This window comes from Centroberyx affinis, unplaced genomic scaffold, assembly GCF_046629955.1.
Source record: "Centroberyx affinis isolate AG114_WGS23_722 - 3 ecotype Tasmania unplaced genomic scaffold, CSIRO-AGI_Caff_v1 ptg002062l_1, whole genome shotgun sequence".
Taxonomy (NCBI): Eukaryota; Metazoa; Chordata; class Actinopteri; order Beryciformes; family Berycidae; genus Centroberyx; species Centroberyx affinis.
The window spans coordinates 223,273-248,649 of record NW_027280393.1 but is presented as its reverse complement, the minus strand read 5'-3'; the positions used below and the strand labels follow the sequence as shown (position 1 = coordinate 248,649).

At 42.9% G+C, this 25,377-nt stretch overlaps 1 protein-coding gene across 1 annotated transcript; it reads left to right on the top strand.

Moving 5' to 3' along the window:
- The first annotated feature begins 316 nt into the window (after positions 1-316).
- On the top strand, positions 317-24,260 carry LOC139654214 (anthrax toxin receptor 1-like). The gene is made up of 18 exons (XM_071531291.1): positions 317-498; positions 3,354-3,425; positions 3,600-3,671; positions 4,247-4,328; positions 4,504-4,537; positions 7,250-7,329; positions 8,144-8,212; positions 8,968-9,048; positions 9,939-9,999; positions 10,558-10,656; positions 13,601-13,670; positions 13,780-13,858; positions 14,353-14,448; positions 18,479-18,520; positions 19,800-19,895; positions 20,191-20,358; positions 21,266-21,346; positions 23,814-24,260. Exons 1-18 carry the CDS (start codon positions 317-319, stop codon positions 24,258-24,260), a joined length of 1,911 nt encoding a protein of 636 aa, XP_071387392.1.
- Positions 24,261-25,377: the final 1,117 nt, after the last annotated feature.

The following is a 25,377-nucleotide window of genomic DNA, read 5'->3' as shown; positions in this document are numbered from 1 at the left end:
TCATGATCTTATAATAAACAAAGAGAAGTGTGAGGTTGTGGAGCTCTTCACATCTCACATCTTTGTGCATGCTCTTTCTGATCCAGTGATGAGAGTCTCCTAAGACAGATCGGATCCACAGCATTCATGCATTCTCTTCCCCCTCCACTTCAGCCTCAGAGTTACACTCATTGCGCTCCTATGGATTACTGCTCCTTTCAATGCTGAGGAAGCCTGTGGAGGATTGAAGGAACAATCTGCACCGAGGATTATTTTTTACTACTACTTTTTAATCTTGTTTTTCACTGAAGGTGGTTGCATTCACCATCTCATCTGAATGAGATTTTCTCAACCTGGAATAATGCCTTTGTGCTGGAGCAGAGGGTCCTGGTTTCCAGTGGTGTTTGGAGCTGTGCTGGTGGTTCTTACTGCTGGAAATGCTGGACCAAACCAAGACAGGAGGCAGGCTGGGGCATCTTCATGCTTTGGAGGCTTTGATCTCTATTTTGTTTTGGACAAGTGAGTCGGTCACTCTCCTCTACCTGACACACTTAGGGGGCAAGGATGAATAGAATGCTTTTTGTTAATAAGTGAAAATTGTACATAATCAAGTTAAGGCTATGAGGAAGATCAGTTCATATGACAGGTAGAATTATATATACTTTTCTTCTACATTTGTGTTGTATTTCTTTCCAATGACTGAGCTTGACTTAAACATTGCACTCATCGATCTCTCCTGTTGAAACCCAAACAAACTGCATATTCATTTCATACTCAATGCATGAACATGGAAGTGATGCTAGCATTTTGCAATGGCCAGTTGCTGCTTATTTTGCATTTTTATATGTGCTTCTATCAATGTAAATGATGGAAGGCTTGCAAAGGTCATCATGATGTCGTCATCGTTTTTGTTATCATTAACGCCCCCTGGTGTCATGTCATGTTGGAATAGTATCTTAGTTCAGATGAAAGAAGAGCCAGAGAATAATAAACTGCCTTTCACTAACTTATATGTGCATATCATTCAGTAGAACAGTCTTGTTTTGGCTCAGCATTATTTAAAATGCAGGTGTGTTTTCTCAGGGGGAGGGAATGGATTGATGATGAGATGCTTTGATAGGCCTTGAACTACAGAAGTGGAATATTAGGTACTCCTTCATTCTCCAGTCAACTGCAGGCTGTGCGGTCTAAGCACTGTAGTTGAATGTTATCTTTCGTCCTCATTAGCATAATATATGCCATGTGGGGGAATCTTTTCTATCCGAAAATGTTTGACAGAAAGCCCATGAGTGCATACATTTTCTGCATGGCGGCCTTAGTGGGAATTGAACCCTTAACTATCCCCCTAACACTGTGTAACACAATATTAGTTCCAGGATGAATAGAACCACTACCCTTTGTTGGTGTCATGCTCTATAAATTTAGCTAAACAGGATGTGAGTGATGTCATCAGTGATGTTTTTCTCCCAGTTGATGCTCTCACCTGCAGTCAGGCCTCAGAAAGTGAGGTGGCAACAGACTTTGAAAAAGGGTCAGTGACACAAATGATAGAATCAGTAACATTACCCTCTTTAAAACTTATTCCAACAGCTATGTTTACCTGCTCTGTCTTCTGGAGCTTCATAAAAACAGCCAAGAATATATTAGTGTAACATGTGGGGAAAGAATTACGTAGGTAAATACATGCATGGTTCCTTTGGCGTTGACATTATTACTAACCCAGGCTGTTGTCCTTGGACTGAATCAGAGCAATTACCTTAAGACATTTGTGTTTCGCAAACCTGGCTCAAAACTATTTTTTTTTCCCACAAGCCAAAGTCTTTGCCAACTGGGTCGACAAATTTGTCATCCAACTGATTATTTTTGTTATGTGGAAGATGAGACTGGAGCGTTTTGCTCTGAGTCTGACATTTACATCTCCCTCTCCATTCACCCCACTGTTTCGAAAGTCTCTTACTCACAAGAGATGGTGATGGATTTTCCAGTTGTCCTACATGTGAATGCCAACTCCAACTTCGCTGAGGGGAAGTTAAGCAATTGTGCGTAATAGAGAGTAATTGTTACCGTGAGCTCTGTTTTACAGGCAGAGAATGCACACTAAATGTGTGACCTGACAGCATTTCTTGTTGGGCATCAATCTATTTCACAGGGTTGTTTTGCATTTGCTGTTCCTCTGCTTTTCTTTTGCCGTCTTTTCTCCAGTCAGGATCTCTTAGTTGGACCTGTTTTAGCAGTGATGTCGTCTACCTGCCCTAACTGTCCTCTTGCAAGATCTAACTGTCCTCCTGCAGTATCTGCCTGGTCCCTCCTCTCTTCTCTCTGCTCCGTGTCTGCACAACCCTTTCTCCATTAGGTCCAGATGTTCCAAAGTTTCAGCCTATTGGCTGGGCTGTTTGTGCTGGGACTTGTGTCATGGTAACAATGGAAAAAGAGGTGTTTTGAGAAATGTTGCAGGGAGGCGGGAGCAGGGTTTGTGAAATCAGAATATAAATGAAAGTTGATAAGAATCCACAGTGATACATACTAGACAAACTGCACTTGGAAAGCTTGGAAAGCATGCAAACTATGTCATATTCATTATTGACCTACAACGGGTTACATACAACTGTATATAGTCATCTTTAAGCCTATAGACAGTCGATAAATGTTTTCCTATAGATAACTATGCTGCCAAGTTTCTCCCCTACTAAACCTTTAATCCTTAAACAGTGAGGGAACAAGATTCCTGGAGCCATTAGAGAGGCTATAGTTCAAAGATTAAAATCAAGTAAGTGAGGAGGTGGCTGATATACAATCCAATAAAAACTACATGTAATGATGTGAAAAGCAACATCGCAGTTTTCAGTTTGTTAGCTGACTGTAATTGGGGAGAGAGTGCAAGACACTTGACATCCAGACTGACCTAATTGTGAACACAGAGTTGCTGGAGCGTGAAGGCATAACGAGGGTTAATTTATCTGACTCCAATAACACTGAGATAATTGCGGGTGCATTATAAAGACATTAACAGTAATCTGAGAAGTATGACGTCATTGCTACTCCTCAGCATACGACTGCTGCGCTGTCCAATGTGTTTCATCATACAGAACTATTCTGCAGGCTGTTTCTGATCTCCTGACCTGAGGATATAGGAGTGTAAGAGATAAGAGCATGGGCAATGGATTATGGGTAATGGACATCTATGATACGATCTCACTTGCCTTGCTGTATTCAGTGGATGCACCCACCTCCTTTGAAACTTCACTCCCAGTTAAACAGCACTAAATTCATTAATGCTACTAGTACACAGAAAAAGTCATGAAGCCTAGCTGCTGGCAACTGCCGTGGTTCAGAAAAATAATCTTCACATTACTTTCCATTTCTCTTTTTCCTAGATCTGGGAGTGTGCAGAATCACTGGACCGAAATCTACCACTTTGTAGAACATCTGGCTCACAAATTCATAAGGTAACAAAAGAAGTTGCCCTTTTTAGTCCTGTCACATGACAAATGAAAGAAACATATCCGCAAAAATGAAACATAAACACTACCACGTCATCTAGATTTGCTTGGGTAAAATATGTAACAAAGAAATGATTACTGATAAAAAGGAGTGTATTTTTTCTCTTCTCCTCGTCTCAGTCCACAGTTGCGGATGTCCTTCATCGTGTTCTCCACTGAGGGGAGGATTTTAATGACGCTGACGGAGGACAGGTGGGTGGAGATTCCCTCAAAACTGCTTTAAAGCCTTGCATCTCCATTATCCAGCTGTCTTGAAGACAGATATCTGCCAATGAAGTGAAATAAGATTGGACACAGGTCACACATAGTTAGGATCTCTCCAAATCCATTATTAAAAAGAAGAGAGTCAAGACTGATACTTTCCCACACTGTGATCTGTCCATACTGCCGTCAGTCTGGACAACAACTTCCTCATATGGTTTTCGACACATTGTGGGCTGCGTCTAATCTTTCCTTGCAGAGCTTCCAGGCAGCCACAAACTGTTTTCACGGTTTATAGCTTTCCTGCTATCTTATTAAACAAAAGGCTTATTTCCTCTCTATCTGCGTGACAGTGTCCTGAGCCAATACTCACCAATATTGTTTCAATTCTTTCATCTGTTACACATGGTCAGTATTTTCTGGAAATGCCGGCCTTGCGTAATAGATCATTCTGTTCGCACGCCTTCCAGCGTCTGTTTTTAGTCAAAGGTAAGTTTATGAATGTTTCTTTCTAATTAGACACATCAACAATGTATAATACCTTGTCTTCTGTATTGTCTGCTTAGGGAGCGCATTCGCAAAGGTCTGGAGGAGCTCCAGAGGGTGCTTCCAGGGGGAGACACCTTCATGCATGAGGGCATCCAGAGGGTGAGCTGCCTGTTGGTCCAACTCTAAGCTGGCATCTACTGTATCTCTGCTCTGGCTCGAGAATAAAGATCCCACACTCCAGAGCCAAAATGGCTGTTGTATCAGACTAGGGAGGAGTTTCTTCATTCACTGCACACTAGTAGATAGTTTCAATCCATCTTCTCTTCTTTTACAGGCCAGTGAGCAGATATACTATGGAAACAATGAAGGTGTGTAGTTCATTGATTTTTTTTCCTTCCCATTGCTGAAGGTCCACTGTAGTATTTTGTACACACCTTTATAGACTGATCTTTACATTGTTATGACATAAATTGATAGTATCATCATAGTAAGTAGTACCAAATGTATTAAAAGTTAGGAGTTAGGGGAGGATAGGGAAAAAAATCATAAATCAATGCTTCTCTGAAAGTATCATTGTTTTTCTCTTGGTGGTTATTTGTGACAGTTTGGATTTGCTGCTTGACCTGGAATTACCTTTTTGACAGCTCAGTGCGAGTGTGTTTATTTCCCAATAGGAGGCCCAGCACATTCTTCAGTGATATACAGTAGCTCATTTGCTTTCTTAACTTGCAAGTCGGATAGCATTAAAATATAATTATAGTGGATTGAGGATGGTCAGTGAAACATCTATATTGCATTATATAATTACACTACGGCAATAGTGCCAACTCCCCACAACTCTGATACATACAAAAAATACAAAAACAAATTTTCACATCTATTCCATATAGCAAAAAATAAATACTATTCAGACAAGTTTAAAGAGTCTGCTAGTAACATAAAATCCACGTGGAACATCATCAATCAATTACTTAATAAGAAAAAGGCTCCTGTGAAAACTCCATCTCACTTTACTGAGGGTGACATTTCATTTACTAACCCTTCTGATATAGCAAATGGTTTCAATGACTTCTTTGCCAATGTGGGTAGCACTCTTGCAAAAAAAATTGTTCATACAGATGAATGTCCAGTAGATAAGATTACTGGTTATTTTCCCGCCTTGTGTAGATTTGAATCCCCTACATTGACAGAAGTGCTTGACATCATTGTCAACCTCAATAACCTGCAGCAGGTCATGATGAAATCAAGTCCAAGCTTTTAAAAGAAGTGGCATTTTCAATTAGTGAGCCTCTAACTCATGTCCTCTCAGTCTCTTTAAAAACCGGGGTTGTCCCAAAAGACCTGAAAGTTGCAAAGGTCATACCATATTTAAGGAAGGGGATCCTAGCCTTTTCACTAATTACCGACCAATTTCTATTTTACCTTGCTTCTCCAAAGTTTTGGAAAAGGTAGTCTATGCAAGAATGTTAAAACATCTGAATGATAACAATATTCTGTATAAACACCAATATGGATTTCGGCAAAATCACTCAACATACATGGCTCTCTTACAAATTATAGACAAAATCTCTACAGCTTTGGACAATAATATGTTCGCAATTGGTATATTCTTGGATTTATCGAAGGCTTTTGATACAGTTGATCATAAAATTCTAATTTCCAAACTTCACCGTTATGGCTTTCAGGATGTTGTTATCAATTGGCTTAGTGACTACCTTAATAATAGAGATCAATATGTATCTATAAACGGTTGTATTTCTAACAGAATCAAGCTATATTGCGGAGTGCCCCAAGGATCTATTCTTGGGCCACTTCTATTTCTCATCTATATAAATGACTTTGCTTGGATGTCTGATTCTGCATTGCCCATTCTATTCGCTGATGATACCAATATTGTCATATCACAAGCAAACGTTGGTTCCTTGATCAGAGAAGCCAATGATATTCTATCATATACTGCAAAGTGGTTCCGGATGAACAAACTTTCCCTAAATGTCAAAAAATCAAATTTTATCATTTTCAGAAATAAAAATAAAAGTTATCCAAAGGAAAATGCTAAATTGTTTGTTAATAATATTGAAATCAACCAAGTCACTTCTGCAAAATTTTTAGGTGTATTAGATGAAAAACTGTCCTGGAAAGACCACATTGAGTATGTGTGTAAAAAAACCATGAAGTCTTTTGGCATCATTAGAAAAGTTTGTTCACTGGTAAATCAATCCTGTCTTCTAACACTTTATTATAGTTTAATGTATCCATATATATCATACTGTAACATGGTTTGGGCCAGTACATATCCCTCTTCCCTTCAAAAAATTATTTTAATCCAAAATACATTTTTAAGACTGGCAACTGTGTCAAATCGCCATGAACCATCAGCTCCCCTGTTCAAGAAATTAAATCTGTTATCCATTTCCAACATCAATATCTATCAAACATGTACCTTCATGTATAAATGTACGTTTCAAAAGCACAGCTTACCAAATGTATTTCACAACTTCTTTTTAATGAACTCTGATGTCCATTCATATCCAACCAGACAAGCAAAGGATATTCATCTTCCCTATTATCACACAACTCTTGGACAATATGCCATAAAATAGAGAGGTCCATCACTTTGGAATACCAGTCCCCTCTCTATCAAAACCTGTCCATCACTGCCAGTATTTAAGTCTAATATGAAAAAACAACTGTGTCAGAGTTAATGTGCTCAGTATGTGTGTTTATGTGTTTGTGTGTTTACTTTTGTTTTATTTGTTATTATTATTATTATTACTATTATTATTAATTTGTTTTTTCTTCTTTTTTTTTTTTATCTCATTATGTTAAGGAAACAAATATCCATAATATTAGGCTAAATTGTAAATCCTAGAGGGGAGGTTTTTACTGTAAGCCCTTTGGGGTTTCTTGTCTCTCCTGCACAATCCCTGCTATGTTTGTTTTTATATACTTTTGTTTTATCACTTCCTTTGTGCTAATAAATAAACTAAATAAATAATGTTGTGTGGTTAATTACATTGTTATTACACAGGATGAGAGCAAAATTGCAGCATGTATGATAAAATTATCTCTGTCTGCAGGTTACCGCACTGCCAGTGTTATCATAGCTCTCACAGATGGAGAGCTGCATGAGGATCTTTTCTACTATGCTGAGAGAGAGGTGAGAGATGGCTGGTGAGGGGGAGCGGGGGAGAGAGAGAGAGAGAGAGAGAGAGTGGGAGAAGTGAGAAGGAGACATAGAGACAGAGAGAGTGATGGAGGTTAAATGGGTCACACAAATTGTAACCAGGTGAAATATGTGACTGTGCACGTGACGGCCCAGATCAAACACTGCCACCCTATACATCACCACTTTGATCCGCTCTCTTTAGTGGGGTAAAGGGGGGTCAGAGCGTCTGTCAGATTTACACATCCCATCTGCCCCATGAATGAAACAGGCCCGGTCGTTCTCCACACATCTGCAACGGGAACCAAAGATTTATTCCCTTAACGTATTCAGGGAGCGCAGGTGCGGGCATGCGAAGCTCAGGCTGTTTAATGAGCTTCGGGTTTGCCCTCAGACACATGTGGACAGCAAGGACGGCAGGTCAGATATTGATGAAGTGAGGCTGACATCTCCAGTAGCTTGAAAAGTTATCCCTCGTGGCAACTGTGTGAGGTCTTAAGTTGTCATTTACTGTCAACACCAGCATCAGTTTTCATAGGGACGATTACCAGGAAATGCAAAATTTGGCTTGTGTGTTTTGTTTGGCATTGAAGCACATTTCTGACGGTTTAATAGTTACGTGACACTGAAAAGTATTATTCAACAACAATGTGGTGTTGCCCAATGTCTTTCAAAACCCTGTTAGAGCCAGACAAACACAAGCCTATTTAACTGTGTTTTGGTTGATGTTGTGAAATGCAGAGGTGTAATTGAACCCAGGTGTTGAGCGTCTTCCTGTTTTTGCTGTGAATCTGTGAATACCTGACAGGCCAACCGCTCCCGAAGCCTGGGTGCCTCAGTTTACTGCGTGGGGGTGAAGGACTTCAATGAGACACAGGTGTGTTTTTCACCACGCTTTAGCCTGTTCTTTGATTTCACATGACGTCTGCACGTCAGGGAATGGCATGGAGGAGAGCATATAGTGTGAGATTGTAAATTCATAGCTTTGTAAGTCAAATCTTTATTGTGAAAATGGTGAAATATCCCATACCAGTGTTTTTAAATTGTGTCACAAAGTGCTTTATATTACTTAAACGGGCAGTTCACCCCAAAATGGGAAATTCTGCCATTATCTACTCACCTCCATATCAGTTGAAACACTATTGAAGTTTGTATGATCACCAAACACACAGCAAGTTTGCCCCCACAGTTCCTTCTCAGACTTCTCCTGGACAGCTGAAGTGAATGGGATTATTTAGAGTTCCAAAAAGTGCATACAATGTCTAGCAAATTTCTCTTAACAATTTGTGCCTTAGCCAAGTATTTTGTATCCAAACAATTGCAAAGTGAGTCCAAAAGTCTTATTTACCTTATTGTGTAGCGTTGTTCTAGGTAGATGAAATACTAACTTTCCCTTTTTCTTGTGTAGTATGGAAAACAAAACAAGGAAATGGGCTAATGCTGTTTACAATTTTTCTTCGTACCAACCAGCTGCATTAAGTATACTGTCAGTTTACTTCACTTTATGTCCAGTGGTCATATGAACTTCAGTGGGGGTTTGAATTTTCATTTTGGCGTGAACTGTTCCTACAACTGATTGTTAGTGATTGATTTTGTGTGATTTTTGAGTGATTTTACTGTTGTCTTCTTCAGCTGGCAAAGATTGCGGATAGTAAGGACCATGTCTTCCCTGTAAACGATGGATTTGAGGCTTTGCAAGGGGTCATTGATTCGGTAAGCATTTCAGTTCTGCCCACACACACGTTCAAACAACATTCACGTTAAATCTGGTGCTAACCGGCCACAATGAGGACTGCTAAATAGTTGAAAGGTAACATGCCTTGGAGGTCCAAAGGAAATCATTGTGCATATGTGGAATTCATATAATCTCTCCCATCACAGTAACTTCTTCCTCAATCCATCAACACACTGATCAAATAGCGCACAGGAAACAAGACAAAATAGGTTGAGAGGACGATAAACTATTCCATCCATCGAGTCTCGCCAGGGACAGAATTCCAGGAAAACCTGCTGCGACTGTGACTTCCCTGCGTTTGATCTGTGCTGCTGAAGTCTAGCCAAACAAGATCAAAGTGTGTGTACTGTATCTCTTAAGGCCCACCTCAATGGTATTGACTTATATTTTTGTATCCGCTGGATTGAGGAATGAAAAACAGTTTGTCGCGGAGGGGCCGTTGTCGCGTGGAGACGAGGTTTATTGAGCAGTGTTAAAGGTCAGGCAGCTGACTGTCATCTGGAGCAGATTAACAACACGCTGAAATCTCTTGGCTCTGTCCCAAGTGAGCGGGGCCGAGGGTCATAAATCAGTCCCTTCTTTAGGGTTACAGTGCATAGTTTCCTGTAGAGTGGGGGTTATAGACACACATGCAGAACACAAATGAGCAAATAGCAACTTACAGCCCAGATGACAAAATATAGAACACAGCAGCCAAAGGTTAATTAAAAAGCACATAAAAGTCATAATTGTAGCTGAAACTGGCCATTCAGGTAAGAGGAGTATAGGGTGTAACGTCAACAAGGTTACATACCACCATCTGTAAGAGACAGAGATTCATTACCTATAGTAAACTAAACCCATGATCCCTTTCTCCTCACCTTTTCAGATCCTGAAGAAGTCCTGTATTGAGATCCTGGCAGCAGAGCCCTCCAGTATCTGTGCAGGAGGTAAGGAAGGGGATATTTACCTCCAGACTTTCCCATTCATCTTCCTTAGGCCTCTCTGTTCTAAATGAGACATCTTCAGCCAAATGCATTATAGTTAGTACAGACACAAGCTGTCTTGTCGGGGCCAGAGTAAATAATGTCCACACACAGTAGCAACAACTTAATTTGCCCTGAATGACCTCACACCAACATCAGCTACAGCAATTTTGGACACAAAATCATTTCCCTTTTTTTCCAATGCATAATGCTAGTCAGTCAGAATACATTGTTTTACACAAGACACAACTTTCCTCATTGCAAAAGCAAGTGTTAGCATGACATGTTTTGGGGTTTGTGGTATTGGCTCCAGAGGAGGCTCAGCATTATACCCATATGTCTACAACTCAACGTCTTTTGACCACAAAATCTTTCTGTCACTGAAGGAGTTTGAACTCAGTGACCTCTGTAACAAGGCAATAGTGAATGTCAAATACTGTGGTGATGATGCCTTGAACTGCAAAGCAGGCTCCACTCTAAAGTAATTTTGTTGACTGCTGTGTCTCTCCTCTCCTCACCCAGAGTCCTTCCAGGTAGTGGTGAGAGGAAATGGATTCCTCCATGCCCGGAATGTGGATAAGGTCCTGTGCAGCTTCCGGATCAACGACACCCTTACTAAGAGTGAGTGCAACACCAAACCAAAAGTGATGATGAATAGATGCTCACAGCAGTGCCGAAGCATTTATGTTCCTGATTCACTACATCTATGTGTCTATACCTAGTATTACCCAAGTACACGTTGACGCAAATCAAAAGCTGATCACTGAGGTCAGCTAGGACAAAAACAGCTGGAAACAGATGAGTGAGGTGGAGATTGTAAAATTCTGTTTAATTACATTTCACTGAACCTCCCAAAAGTCAAGCACCAAGTCAGCAGCGCAGCTGGATTTCTCTATGATCAAATAAGTACCGATGCCATTGTTGCTCTTACTGGTATCACGGCTTTTTGTTTTAAAGGGCAGGTTTTATAGTTTTACAGCCTGGAAAGGGGCCAGAGACAAGAGATAAAGGGCAAGCAGTGCCACACACAAGGCAGAGAGGGGAAAAGGCCTCGAGGGCCTGGTCTTTACAAGTGGCCTACTGTAATGGTTGTTAAACCCACTTCCTACCATGCACGCCGCAATAGCTGCAGGAGGTGCTGGTATAATTACAAAGCAAGAGATTAACCAGCAATGAGGCACAAACAAAAAGTCTGCTCCTCTGAGGCAGAAGGGGTGAATGGGATTTTTTGACCACAGGTGTTTTTACCCAAAGCAGCTGATGGAACGTCAGTACAGTTAGTGCAACCTCAGCTCTCTATCAATCAAATGAAGTTATTAAAAAAATCCATCACACATTGAATAAAGGATGACTATTTCTCTTCCATATACTTTGATATATGAATATGTTGCTTGACCATCATGAACTTCTTTCCCTGGCAAATGTCCTGTAATCAACTCTCATCCAGATTGTACAGAAGATAATTCAATCCAAGCAATTTGATTAGCTGAATAAGCGTTCCAACATGTTGCATGATGATTAAACATCTTGCTTTCTCCTGATTTTTTTTTTTTACTGTTCTCATGCACATATAGTATGTTGAAGAGACAGTATACATGTATTTCCAACCATTTAATACAAGCTATAATACCCCAGAGGGCATTCTTTACTGTGATGATGGGTGCTTTAGTGATGCAGATGGCATTCACCAGAGGCACCTTGTTCTTGTAATGAAATTACTGTCACACAGTAAATAATGTCCTGTATTATAGGTATTATTGCTTTGCCAATCAAATGGTTAACAGTGCATCAGAATTTTAATTGTTTCTATGTGATACAACATCCAACTTCCTGCAGACAAACAGAGGACATGGAACCAATTTAGGTAAAATGATCTCCTTATGTCGATCCCATTATTCTTGTATGCTCCTCCTTCAGATACATTCACTTCTGCAGAATGCTTACGCTCCATCCTCTGGAAGTTGTTTACTTCACATCAGGAGCAAACTGTAAATGAAAACAATTAGGTCACCGTCAGATTGCCTAGAAAATAAAATGTGACCTCCGTCTAAAGGTCAACCTTTTCACTTGCCTGCTCTACACTGCATCTTTCCTTGCACTCCCTGACTCTCTGTATTCCACCTCCACTCCACCCCTTTGCATACTCTGCAAATATGGTGAAATGGTGAAAAGGAAAGCAGCAATATGTAACTACATGTGTTGAGCAGCTGAATAGATGTTTGAGTCTATGTCTCCAGGAAAAGTAGCAGCAAATAGAGTCAGGCGCTCCGGGATTTGGCAGAGGGAGACGTCCTGAGCAATAGATTCTGTTGGTGACAGATGTTGCAGCTATAGCGCAGTGACCAACACTGAGCTACGTGAATAATGGGTAACAAGACATTAATTACTGGATCAGTTGTTTTTTGAAATACTTCTGATTCTAAATTACATTACTTCTTCAAGTCAAACCAGCTGCTGTTTTCCTAGAATCAATATTGACCTTGTGGACAGTCCATCCCATTGTACAGTGTCTCAGAGATCGTTCATCTGGTGTCATCTTCAACAGTAAATTCATAGCACTGGTTGAGTATGCTTGAACCTTGGGCACTTGTCTGCACCTCACAGTAAAACATGACCTCTCTCTGCGCTCAGGGAGTAAACAGTCCAATAAAACAATGTGACATGGAGCAGGGGCGTCTGCCAGCGTCTTCATCCCCAGGGGATTAAACAGTGGAAACCTGATGACTGTGGCGAACGAGGCCCGTCAGCTCTTTACTGGACCTCTCTGTAGTTAGCCCTTCATCCCCCCATAGAAGGCCCTCAACCCTTTTCGTCCTCCTTTTATAGTGCAGGGCCATGTAGAGTGCAAGGTGGGTGCGGAGATGAACCCTGAGTGGGATATCTGGCCCAGTTTATACTGGCGCAGAGTTGTTTTTGGCAGTATCGATCCCCTCCCCTCCATCCTGCATGGTGTTTCTAGAGGGGAGCAGCCGCGGCCCATGCGGCTCTTGTGTTGATTTCCTCAGTTCTGGGGTATGCTCTCCCTCCGCCAGGATAAACAGACAGGCTTGGGCGACGACGCTCGTTGGATCTGTTTTCCTAAAAGCCAGCTGGACACGGAGAGAACCAAGATTTGCCTCAAAAACAAAAGCTATGGTCAAAAGGCTTCTGCTGGTGTTTTTGAGACAGATGTAGACAGTAGACAACAAAGCACTTGTTCTGAAGCGATTCAGTGAATGTGTGTTGTCAGCCAGCTTGTTAATCGAGTTACAGACAATGATATGATGACATCATTAAACTGCTTTCATCACGTCAGTGGTCTCTGCTCTCACATTGTACTTATCATCTAATTAAGTGAGGTCATGTGAAGGTAATCAGTCAATGAACTAATCTCAACCAGGGCTAAACAATGACATAATCTGAGAGGTGATTTGGGTCGTGACCTCTTGGTATCTGAATGTTTAAATCTCCTGGTTGGGGAACTTGCTATGTCAGTGGATACTAATGACTGTTGCTGCAGGACAATACTGGAATATTTGGCTGATGTTTTAGCCATTTTGTGACCCTTTTCCCTCTTCTTCTCTAGTGGTGAAGCCTTTAGTTGTGGAAGATACATATCTTCTCTGCCCTGCACCAATACTTCAAGATGAGGGAATGTAAGTCCCATTTTCAAATAAATGTGGGGTTTCACATAACCCCATCAACTCTGTTTTTCTGAGGAACTGCATAAGTGGCAGCTGAGCCATTTTTCTCTGTCTTTTCCAGGGCGGCCAACCTCTATGTCAGTATGAACGAAGGTCTCAGTTTCATCTCCAGCTCAGTCACCATTACCACTGTGGGCTGTGTGAGTACAATACGCCAGCATTTAACTTCAGCTTTATTGTCATTCCACCTTACGCAGTCAAATGAAAATGAAAATGAAAAAATGTTTTTGGGTCACGGTGCATTCCAACAGTAACAAAACAGACACAAACAATACCAAAAAAAAAACACTGCAACTAAACCAAACAGTGCAATGCAATGTTAAGAAGTTGCATAAGCGACTGATGCAAAGTAATTCAAATCTTGCAGCATTAGCAGAATTACAGTACTGAGGTATTAATCAACTGGGATTACACAGTGTGTGGGAGTACAGGATGAATGTATGAAGAGACTGGAGCTTAGATTTCAGCTATAACAGTAATGTCTCAATTTCACAGGCATGGTTTCATTCTATATCGTCCTTTTCTGAGAATACTTCAAAACTGACTTTTCAAGCTATCTGGTGTACATCCATTAAGTATTCTCTATATTCAGACAGTGTGTTCAGGCTTGTTGACATGCCTGTCTTTGTCACAGTCTGATGGGACCATCCTGGCCATAGCCCTGCTCATCCTGATGCTGCTGCTGGTGTTAGCGCTCCTCTGGTGGTTCTGGCCTCTCTGTTGCACTGTGGTGAGTTCCCGAAAACACCGCCACAATAATAAACACATGCATGCACAATGGTTCACAGTATAAGTCAGGTGGAGGAGGGTTTCAAAGGCCAACGCGAACACTCTTGGAATGCAGCGATAGTGTGCACAGACAGTAAGATAGGGTGAAATGTCTTTTCCAGGTCTGTTTTGTCTGGCTAACGCCCCTGTAGGGCATCTTGTTAACCCAAACAACATTCCCATGGTGAAAAGGTTAGGGTCTGGGAGTCCGTATGGGATGAAGGTCCGTGGCCCTGTTGGCTCCCTGCAGATGAATTTAGGCCACAACCAGGAGAGGTCAAGGCCACCTGGTAAAGCTGTGTTTAAGTAATTATGCTGCTGTTGAAATAATTTGCATTTCTGGAGGTCACAGCTGGTGACCTCTGAGGCCCTACAGGTCTCACCTCTCAATACTCCCTCAGTTTATTCACTGGAAGCCCTACTTTCTATGAACCGGTAATAGTAAGTTTATTGTTCCATCAGTGATGTGATTGGCTAATTTGCATTTGGGCACTTTGCAGCTATTGGTGTGGAAAAAAAACTCACATTGTGAGTGTTTTGGGTTGATATCTCTGTTACTATGAGACTAGTAGAAGCAAGATAACTCATCAGATATAAACATTTTCATGAAGAGTATTTTGATTGTGTGATGATGATCATCTGCTGTTCTGGATTCAATACAAAGAGGAAATGTGAATGGAAAAACACGTTATCTGTGCGATAGATAACAGATAACAGTCAAGCTTTCAGCATCACAATTTCCCTGAAAGCTCTTCTGTTACCAGCCCCTCTCTGTCAGAATCTGCATTTCTCGATTCATTTGACGAGTGTAGTGTCTCTTCAAAATCCATTCCAACGTTTCCAACGCTGGAAACAGGAGAGTTGAGAATTGCCAGAGAAAGATGTCAACTTTTACAACATGGCTGTCCTTCTCTTTACTTTTTTTGTGTTCTTGTCAGTTACTTCCAGTGGAAGTCCATGCCCGGCTCTGTTTGGGAAAGTGATGCTAGGTTACCACGGGAAACTACTTGGGCTTCCAGGAACGGGAGAAGCACGGAGGAAAATCAGAAATAAGAATCACAATCACTTAATTTGGAGGAAAATTGTCTTCACCATGGTGCAGGAGCATACTGACAACTCATGTAGGGACATAAGTGCTGTACACACTGGCACACATTGGACAACAGGAGTGCAAGGGTATAGCGCAGGACATATAATAGACATATACTGTATACTCTATACTGTATATACAGTACATATTACTCCTGGGTAAGACGTTAAACTGCATCCAATTTCCCCGCTGCCAGGCGGGTCAGTAGAATGTCACTACACTGGCTAGGGCTGGAGTCCAAACAGATCCTCCTCTGCGTCCTGCAGGGTAGGTTTGCCTACAACAGGATGGCACGGTTAGGAGCAGCGACCGCCCGATGCTCTATTTTCGCTACTGAAAGGCTATTATGATGACGAACACGGACACAAATCCTATACTGCCAGCTGCGGGAGTCAGCAGGACGCCAGCTGCAGGAACCAGTGCATGCCCGCTGGAGCATGAAGGAACAGGGTATTGCCATCTGCGGCATCCAGGAGCATCGGATTGTCCATGAGGATGGCAGGCTCACAACTTTGAAGACCAGCAAAGTGCTTGACCAGTACATGATCACTGCATCGGTCTGGAGGAATGAGGCTCAGACTTAGTCTGAGAGCCAAGAGGAAGGAGACCATCAAGAGGGTGAAGTACAACTGGAAACAGCTTGAGGACAACCTGGAACTACAAGAGCGGTATGCAGTGGAGATCCGTAACAGGTTCCAGCTGCTTGGCAGAGAGGAGGGGGATCCAGCAACTGACCGGTACCGATGCTTCGTCAGGGCAAACAAGGAGGTGGCTGAGGTCTGTCTCGAGAAGATCCCCAAGGCAAAGAAGAGAGTGAGGTCCTCTGATCCTCGTGTGGTCACGGCACGAGAAGAGATGGTCACAGCTTACAACACCTTTGTAGCCGACCGCAGTTAGATCAGCAGACAGGCATACGCTGAGAAGAAGACGGTGCTTTTCAACACCTACAACGCCATCGAGGAAGAACATCTCACTCAGAAGGTCAGAGAAGTGGAGGTGGCTCATGCGAATCAACGGCACGCAAAGAGTTGGCAGCCGATAAATGAGATTTCTGGCAGAAGATCGGCACAGGCGACTCAAATCAAGGGAGAAAGTGACGAACAGCGTGTTGAAGCCTGGTACAATCATTTCAAGAATGTCCTCGGCAACCCCCCAACTGTCCTTGACGAAGATGAAGAAATTAGCCAAGTTTTCACAGACCTCCCTATTGATGATTGCCCATTTACACAGGCAGAGTATGTGAAGGCAAAGACATCCCTGAAGAGTGGCGAGAGCTGCGGTGAGGATGGAGTGGTTCCAGAGATGCTGAAGTATGTTCCAGTTGACAACATCATATTGGACTTCATCAACCTTCATCATCTCGCTCCCTACCTCTTCATTATTGTACTCGACCACGCGTTGAGGAAGGCCATCACTGGACGTGAAGAGGAGCTCGGGGTAACTCTAGCACCCAGGAGGAGTCGTCGTGTACCAGCTGTCACAGTTACGGACCTCGACTATGCCGATGACATCGTGCTCATCTCAAAAACCGCTTAGCAAGCTCGCGAGCTCCTGCTGGCAGTCGAAATGGAATGCCTAAGAGTGGGACTTCATCTGAACTCAAAGAAAACCAAAGTCTTGGCCTTCAACACCGACGACACAGTCGTGTGCACCAGCAGTGGAGAGACCCTCAAAGTGGAGGAGGACTTCAAGTACCTCGGTGCCTGGATCTAATCCTCCCTGAAGGACCTCAAGACCAGAAGGACAATCGCCTAGAAGGTGCTGCACGACATGAGGAAAATGTGGAAGTCTGAGCTCAGCAGGAAGATCAAACGCAACCTCTTCGTCTCCACTGTTGAATCCATCCTGCTGTATGGGGCAGAAACATGGACACTCACCGCTGCCCAGGAGTAATTGCTGGACGGGTGTTACACCAGGATGCTCCATATGGCCCAGGACGTCTCGTGGATGGAACACATGAACAATGTTGACCTCTACGCTGGTCTACCACTGGTGACCACAAAGATACGTCAAAGGAGACTGAGGCTCGCTGGCCATAGCGTGCGCCATCCTGACCTCATCGCTTCAAAACTTGTCCTCTGGGAACCCATGCATGGTAAAGCCACACGTAGTGCTCAGAGGATAACATACGTGGACAAGCTGAAGAAGGACACTGGCTACGCCAGCGCTGATGAACTGCGCTCTGGCATGCTGGACCGGGATGTGTGGAGAGGTGTCATCTCAAGAGCCCGAGTTGCCCCAGTGGACTCGACATGATGATGATGATGATGATGACTCTACATATATACAAAAAAGCATGTGCAATCATGCAGTGCGGCAGCAGTAGGTGCACTGGAACAATATACTATGAGACAGTAGGACTGAGCAGCATGGAAATACATACTAGGAATAAGTTGTGAGCCTTGCAGACTCCTGGTGTAGTGGCTGGTGTAGTGTATAACAGCTTATACAGACATTTTAAGTAAAGCAAATTTGTGCAAACATCACTAAATAGGTAAAAAAAATAGTATAAATAGTGTAAATTGGTGTCATCAACAGCAACATAATTCTATACAAAACTTCAGTGCAAACTAGAATACAGTATTCGTGCGCCTGTTACTCTGTCCCTTCTCCTCCTAATCAACAACCTCAGGCTGAAAAATCTGGACGGCAGATTTCTAGGTCAGTGCATTGCTCTTGCGAGAAGTAGGAAAAAAAATAGAGAAAAAAAAACCAATTCCTCAGCCATGTGTTGTTGTGTAACCATGTTGTTGCACACAACGGACATATTACTATGACATGAAGATTAGAAAAAAATCCATGTGGATGCATGTTTTTGTGACTTCTGGTGTCTTCTGATATGTCACAACACCCCTCTCCCCCTCCTCTCCACTCACGCAAACTCTCTTTTTTTTTTTTCCAGATCATCCATGAGCCTCCACCACCAGTTGTGGAGGAGAGTTCGGTAAGAGCCGCACTTTCAACCCTCTCTAGTCGCTCTTTTTCTTCTAACACAAACATTTTAACATTATGTAAGCTTCAAATAGCTGTCGTCTATTGAAATACTGGGATGCTTTGGAGAAAAAGCCATCAAATAAGGCTTTAATGGCGATGTGTCAGTGCAGTGATTGTCCAGTTTCCTTAACATTTAACCTCAATGACCGTTTGGAAAACATTCTACCGTGGCGTCATTCACTCACACTCCCTGGCATAGAACTCTGCTTTTACTCATTCACGAATTCATCAGATGTGTTGTGAGTCAACGCCCTTTCAGACCAATAATGAAATCCTGATTTTATCCATTCTTTCCCTCCAGTTTTAAAGAGGATGATTCTATGTGGTCAAGGTTTTAATTATTGTTTTTAGAGACACATGTTTTCAAATCACCTCTTTTGGCACACTTTGGGCCTCCTTAGATTATAACCTGTAAGACCAATAATGAAATCCTGATTTTATCCATTCTTTCCCTCCAGTTTTAAAGAGAACGATTCTATGTGTTCAAGGTTTTAATTATTGTTTTTAGAGACACATGTTTTCAAATCACCTCTTTTGGCATACTTTGGGCCTCCCTAGATTATAACCTGTAATTAAATTGAGTAATACAATTATTTTTCATTGACTTCATCATCAACAAACCAATATTATTGAAAAAACACTTTCTCACTGCCCGAAAACACTTGGAGGCAATTATTCTGAATTCTTTTCAGTACAAATGCTTTTTTCCAACTGCTATAGCAAACAATGCAATAACAGCAAGTGAACGTGTCACTATGGAACAGAGCAGGGTGCATTGGGATGCTGATTCACCTGTTAGGCAGAATCAAATTGGGAATCCAGTTGTGTCTGTCTCTCAGTTGTCTTTTTGCAGCTTCTTCTGCAGGAAACCCTGGTAGATTAGATTAGTCAGACAGAGTTGAAACATCAGAAGATTGGCCAGTGGGCTTTGTAATTTCCTCTGATCTGACAACCATCACAGAGAGGACAGTGTGTGTGTGTGTGTGTGTGTGTGGGGGGGGGGGGGGGGGGGGGGGGGGGGGGGTTTGCAGTACGAGACTGCATTTTATACTGGGTTGTTCCCAAGTGTATATGTGTGTAAACGCTGCAAATACTCCCCTTGTTGTACTTTGTCAAGTTGTGTAAGGGTTCACCCAGCTGTTTTATGGTGCTTGCAGTGGAGCTTATTTAACAAGTCAAATTACATTTTTTAAACTATCACATGATAACTCCCTATCACTCCCCCACAGGATGATGAAGACTTCGAAGCCCCTAAGAAGAAGTGGCCCACCGTAGACGCCTCCTACTACGGAGGGAGAGGAGTTGGTGGGATCAAAAGAATGGAGGTGAGATCTGCTAAAGCTCTACATGTGAAGCTCTCATCAAGCAATGCACAGGATGTGATGTTACTGTCCCTTGTGTCAATTAACAAGGGTGAGCGCTTGCATAGAAACCTGGCTTAGACGTTAGGGGAAAGAGGGATGGGTGAAAGTGGGTTCACACTACACTACTCCACAATATCTCATCCACTAATACCCACACTGATTGATTCACGCTCCCACTCCATCTTCTCCATGCTCGGCTGTGATGTCAATACTGTTTCATTAAAGGTAACACCTATCACTGGTTGTTGATTGTCAGGTCCGCTGGGGTGAGAAAGGCTCCACTGAAGAGGGAGCAAAGCTGGAGAAGGCCAAAAATGCCAAAGTGAAGATGCCTGAGCAGGAGTTTGAGGAGCCTCCCACACGGGTTCTCAACAACGGCATGCGCAAACCCCCAGGCCCGCGCAAGTGGTACTCACCCATCAAGGTACGGCCACAGCCAGCCAAGAGGAAGCTGTCTGGGGGGAAATGTTTGGATAGACCCCTAAAGATGGTCTGCACATTCACTTTCAAGTGTAATTACTGACAACAACTAAAAAAGGCAGTCATATAGAGTTAAAGACTAGCAACTGCTCATGATAAAAACAAGAGCCGAGTGGATGGAATCTTTTGTGGAGCATTTGTCGATTTTCTTACAATAAGTATATGAATATTTATAGCTCAGCTTACATTTAATTTATAATACAGGCATTATAATTGTTCAATAGTTCTGCAAGGACTTATGTAAAATAAAACTTTTGTACCGTATAAAGCACAAGATCTGTTACAAATTAGTGAACATTAAGTTGGCTGTGGATATGTAAGTAATAGCATTATTAAAATGTCACAGTCAGGGCAGCGTGAGATGTGTTAAGGTAATAGCACCTAGGTGACTACTGGCACCTGGTCCCTCCTCCCTGGGCCATAGGCGAGTTAAAGGAGTTGTTCTAGGATTGCTAATAGAAAGCAGACTCCTGTTGGACTGACCTCCAGGGAGCAGAGTTGCAGAGCCAGCACTTTTGTGAGGAAAAACAGCTTTATTTTCTGCCCTTATCCTCAAAGTATTTGCTGGGTTTGAAACTATGAAGAGTTCACAGTGAACTAACACCATTTCAGAAATTGGTCATTGGCTGCAGTTGGATTTGGGCGGACGAGGTGGAGCTATGGAAGAGCTGAAGGTCTTGAATGGGACAGAGATCACCTGACTGGGGCTCAAAAACACACAAAAAATACCGTAGTTTTCCTAGGTTTTTCTTAATGGAATTCAGTTTAGAGAACAATTGGTTTGTCCTTTGAATGAATGAAAGGTTCTGTAGTGTTTTCACAGACTTATTTGTTCTTCTCTGTTTCTGCAGAGCAAACTGGATGCATTGTGGGTACTTTTAAGAAAAGGCTACGACCGTGTCTCAGTAATGAGGCCACATCCAGGTGACAAGGTAAGAGCTACTCAAAAACTACACAAGCAAAGGCATTCAATGGGCATCTTAACTCGGCCCACATTTTACTCGGTGACGTAAACACTTGGCTTTACCTTAGGATTTGGCAAGGGAGGAGATTCTTTAGCAACCGAAAATGTTGTGAAAACGGAGCAGCTGTGAGCAATAAAGTGTGAATAGAAAGAGAGGCTCATGGGAAAACTTGTGGTGAGTTGGCATCCAGACCGCAGCGTCTGGCTACAATACATCGCAATGTAACGAAGTCTGGTGAAGTCATTAAAAAACAGCAAATGTAACTCCCCCAAAAGGCCAGCTATACCGGGGGTAGAGACAACAGTCCACTGACCTCCACTGCTGGCTGCTCACATGAAGTCAGACTGGGGGATTTGGGAGTGTTGAAAAATGAGTCTGAGGGAATTCTGTATAAAATACTCCCTCACCCACAAGATGCTCTGTAAAAATCAATCTTTTGCTGCGCAAGAAATCATTAACTGGGTTGAGCAGACAGCAGGCATTTCCACCAAAGTTATAAATTATTGTCTGTCAACCTTTGCAAGTTCACCCCAATGTCTTGCCAACTATGGTTCTTAAAAAGTCTTGTCAGTATTTTGAAAGCATTATGGTTAATTTACTGCATACAGCTACAGCGGATTATCGTGTAATGTGAGTATCATGTTAAGTCAGCTCCAAGGTGAATGTACATATAACCTCTCCTATTAACCCTAATGAGCCTTTTCATGCAGTCTGGGGATCAAGTGCTCTCTGCTAGCTATTCACAAAGGCATATGATGTGACACACAGCTGTGTAGGTTGAGGAAAGGTAGGACGAAGCAATACTCACAAAGTCAAACCAACTTTGGAATACTTTTCAGAGGGTTAAACCCTTTGCTTTTCATGCCATGAATGAGTGCTTTCTTTACAGTAGAGTAAGTGCAGCTAACACGCCACTCCATAATTAACATAACATGAGGAGTAGGAGTGAGTCCTCACTATAAAGCTCTTCATTAGTACACAGGAAGAAAGCTGCTGCAGTATCCTTGATGATTTGCAGTAAACAAGCCTGTTCTGGTTGCAATTAGGAATCTCTAGTCAAAGCAGTGCTTTTATAACTTCCCCTAAATGAATGCAGCGGTGGGAGGGAGCGGGGCGGTCCATCCCATTGCCCTTTACCCGCTGCCTTGAGAGCGAACCAAGTCAGGGTCCTGTCCGGTGCCATGTTGCCTCTGAAGACTGGTTTTGTTTTAATTGTTAGTATACATAAAGGAATCCAACACACAGCACAGTACAAAAGCTCTTACATCAACATCAGACATCTTCGAACCGTTTGCTCATCGCTTCTTTGTTTCTGCACTCAACTTTTCTTGGGTACTGATGCATTCTGAGGTTAGCTCTGTATACTTACCGTCCAAGGTACGTTAAGAAGTCCATGACACTAATCGTCCTTCAGGTGCTAACAAAATAAAAGAATTGGTTTCTGTTTCCAACTCTGCCGTATGACATGCATCATTTTGTATGGTTTTGTCTCAGAGGGCCACATTGCCCAATGGGTGAATGTGAAGCGCGGACCTGCCCTGTCATCCTCTATCAGTCCGCTCCAGCTCCCTTATCCCCACAGCCCGGCGGCTCCAGGGGTGTAGCTTGTTTCTGGAATATGATATAGCCTCTGAGCATGACCTCACTCTGGTTTGGAGGGGAGCAGAATGGTGGCAGGTTTACTTATTCAGCTAAATAGAGCATACACACAATATTACTCACAACTAAAGCCATGATTGAAAATCACGGCATATGTGGAGGTTTGTTAAAATGATCCAGCCGTACTGTACAGGGCAATATGTAAGTCTGGACAATAGGCAGTGCTTCTATAACTGATAGTCACAGGAACATCTGGTGTAACCATCAGTCTGCACGGTTTGTAACAGAAAGCAGCAAGAGACATTTTTATACCTTTAGACTAATTCAGCTGTCAAAGCAATAAAGTCATGCGTGTTTTGTCAACGCATTAATATTTAGAAAATCAATGATATACAGCAGAATCTCATTTTTCCAAGCACCAGACTTCTGAACTAATCTGTTTAACTAAATGGGCATAATGAACAACAAATGCAGCCATACAAAATCATATTACATTCATTGCATGCAATCATTGGAATATGAATGTTAAGTCAGATGGTACCGAGCATTTCAGAAAGTGTGTGAAAGCATCTTTTGTGTGTTGCATCAGCTTTGGTCAGAGATTTCAATTCAGTTTAATTCATTCCTGATGGGATTGGATAAACAGTGTTCTACTGTATCATCAGTATCACTGCTGCTAACAGGCCTCTCATGACTTGGTGCCAAGCTGTCAGAATGATCTCAGTCTAAAGGTACACTGTGTGATAATCAAGTGAAAAAGAAAACGTCTGGATTGTTGCTCAGTATGTCATTTCTTTGCTCTTCCTCTAAAGCCTGCCTCCCTTTTGAATTTCAGGGCAGATGCATGAACTTCACCCGCATCAAGTCGAATCCTCCTCCTCGCTACCCGCACTACAACCACCAGCCATCTCCCATCTACACCCCTCCTCCCAGCAGCAGCCCCCCTCCCCCGCAGGGCCTCCTCCCTCCGGTCCCCAACGGCCCTCCCTCCTCCCCCTCTCCGTCCTTCTCCTCCACCCTGCCGCCGCTGCCCCCCACGCCCCCTCCCACCTCCAGCACTCCGTCCCCGCCCGGCACACCTCCACCTTACACCCCGCCTCCCAACCGGGCTCTCCCTCCGACCACCCTGCACATACCGGCTCCTCCGGCGTTCCCGCCCACCCCGCCGCCCTCCGCCTCCCCGACCGGCTCCCCGACCGGTTCCCTGCCCCCTCCCCCGCAGGGACCTCCCCCGGGACGAGCCCCGCCCCCGGCCCGCCCGCCGCCACGCCCCGGCCTGTAGAGCTCCGGCTGCCAACGGGAGAGAGTCGCGCCAGATTGAAAAGGCAACACAGAGTCTCACCGTCCTTGATTTTACTTGCAGGCAAGGATGTCTGAGTGGCTCGTGCCACGGTCAGCGGGCTGTGGCCTTTCTGCTTTGGAGTGGTGAGATGAGGACTTGTTTTCAGCTATTTGTCTACAGTGACTTTTGTACACATCTAGCCCAACAGTGCAATTGTTCTAAAGCTTGAAGTTCATAGACATTCCCCGATGGATAGCTCGTACACATGAGGCCAGGCGTGCTCAAAAACATTTGCCTTGCCGTGGTCCTCAGAGCTGCTTCAGGCCCCACTGTCCCAGAAGAATGGGTGAAGCCCTGATGAAATCCTGACCAAGCAGAGGTCCTGATGCCTCTGTTCATATATGAGCATTGGCCATCAAGAGAGTAAAGTTGTGTCTATTTGAGAAAATGTAATGTATCAAAATGATCATACTGCCAAAATGTTCTGTTCTGTCTTCCCTGAGCAGAAAGAAGATGCATAGTGCATATGTTCCACATACAGTAGAAGCAGGATGCTTTAGAGGCATCTAAAAATCCCTATTATTGTATTCCTGAACATCGAGCAATTGCATGTAATGGTGTTTGAGTCAGTATTTTTGTTTATTTTATAGCATTTCTACATTTTTTAATACCATATGGATACATAGTGTACTTGTTCTTTTATTGCCTTCTTACCGCCGAGTATTAGCCCACGTTTGTCGAGTCTTTCGAGGTTAGAAAAAGACTCATGCCAATAAACACATGTACAGTAAGTGTATTGAAACATGCAGCATAGCTGAAGTAACAATGTGCGTTCCATGCAGCATCAAACTAGGTGTTGCTAATGTAAGTCAATTACCTTATCTTTTGTGCACATTAGAATAGAGAGTCTTACCCAATTAGATACAAAATTGACAGTATTACAAAAAATAACCAGACACTGATGACTGAAATCATTGCTATAATTGCAAATGTTCAGTCTATCAAGATGTGGACCAAAAGATTTTGTAATCAGGGAAAAAACTTTGCACAATGGCATGCTCATCCACCCATGGCCTTCAGCAGAGTTTCATGTAACTCATTTTTAGAGAACCATGTG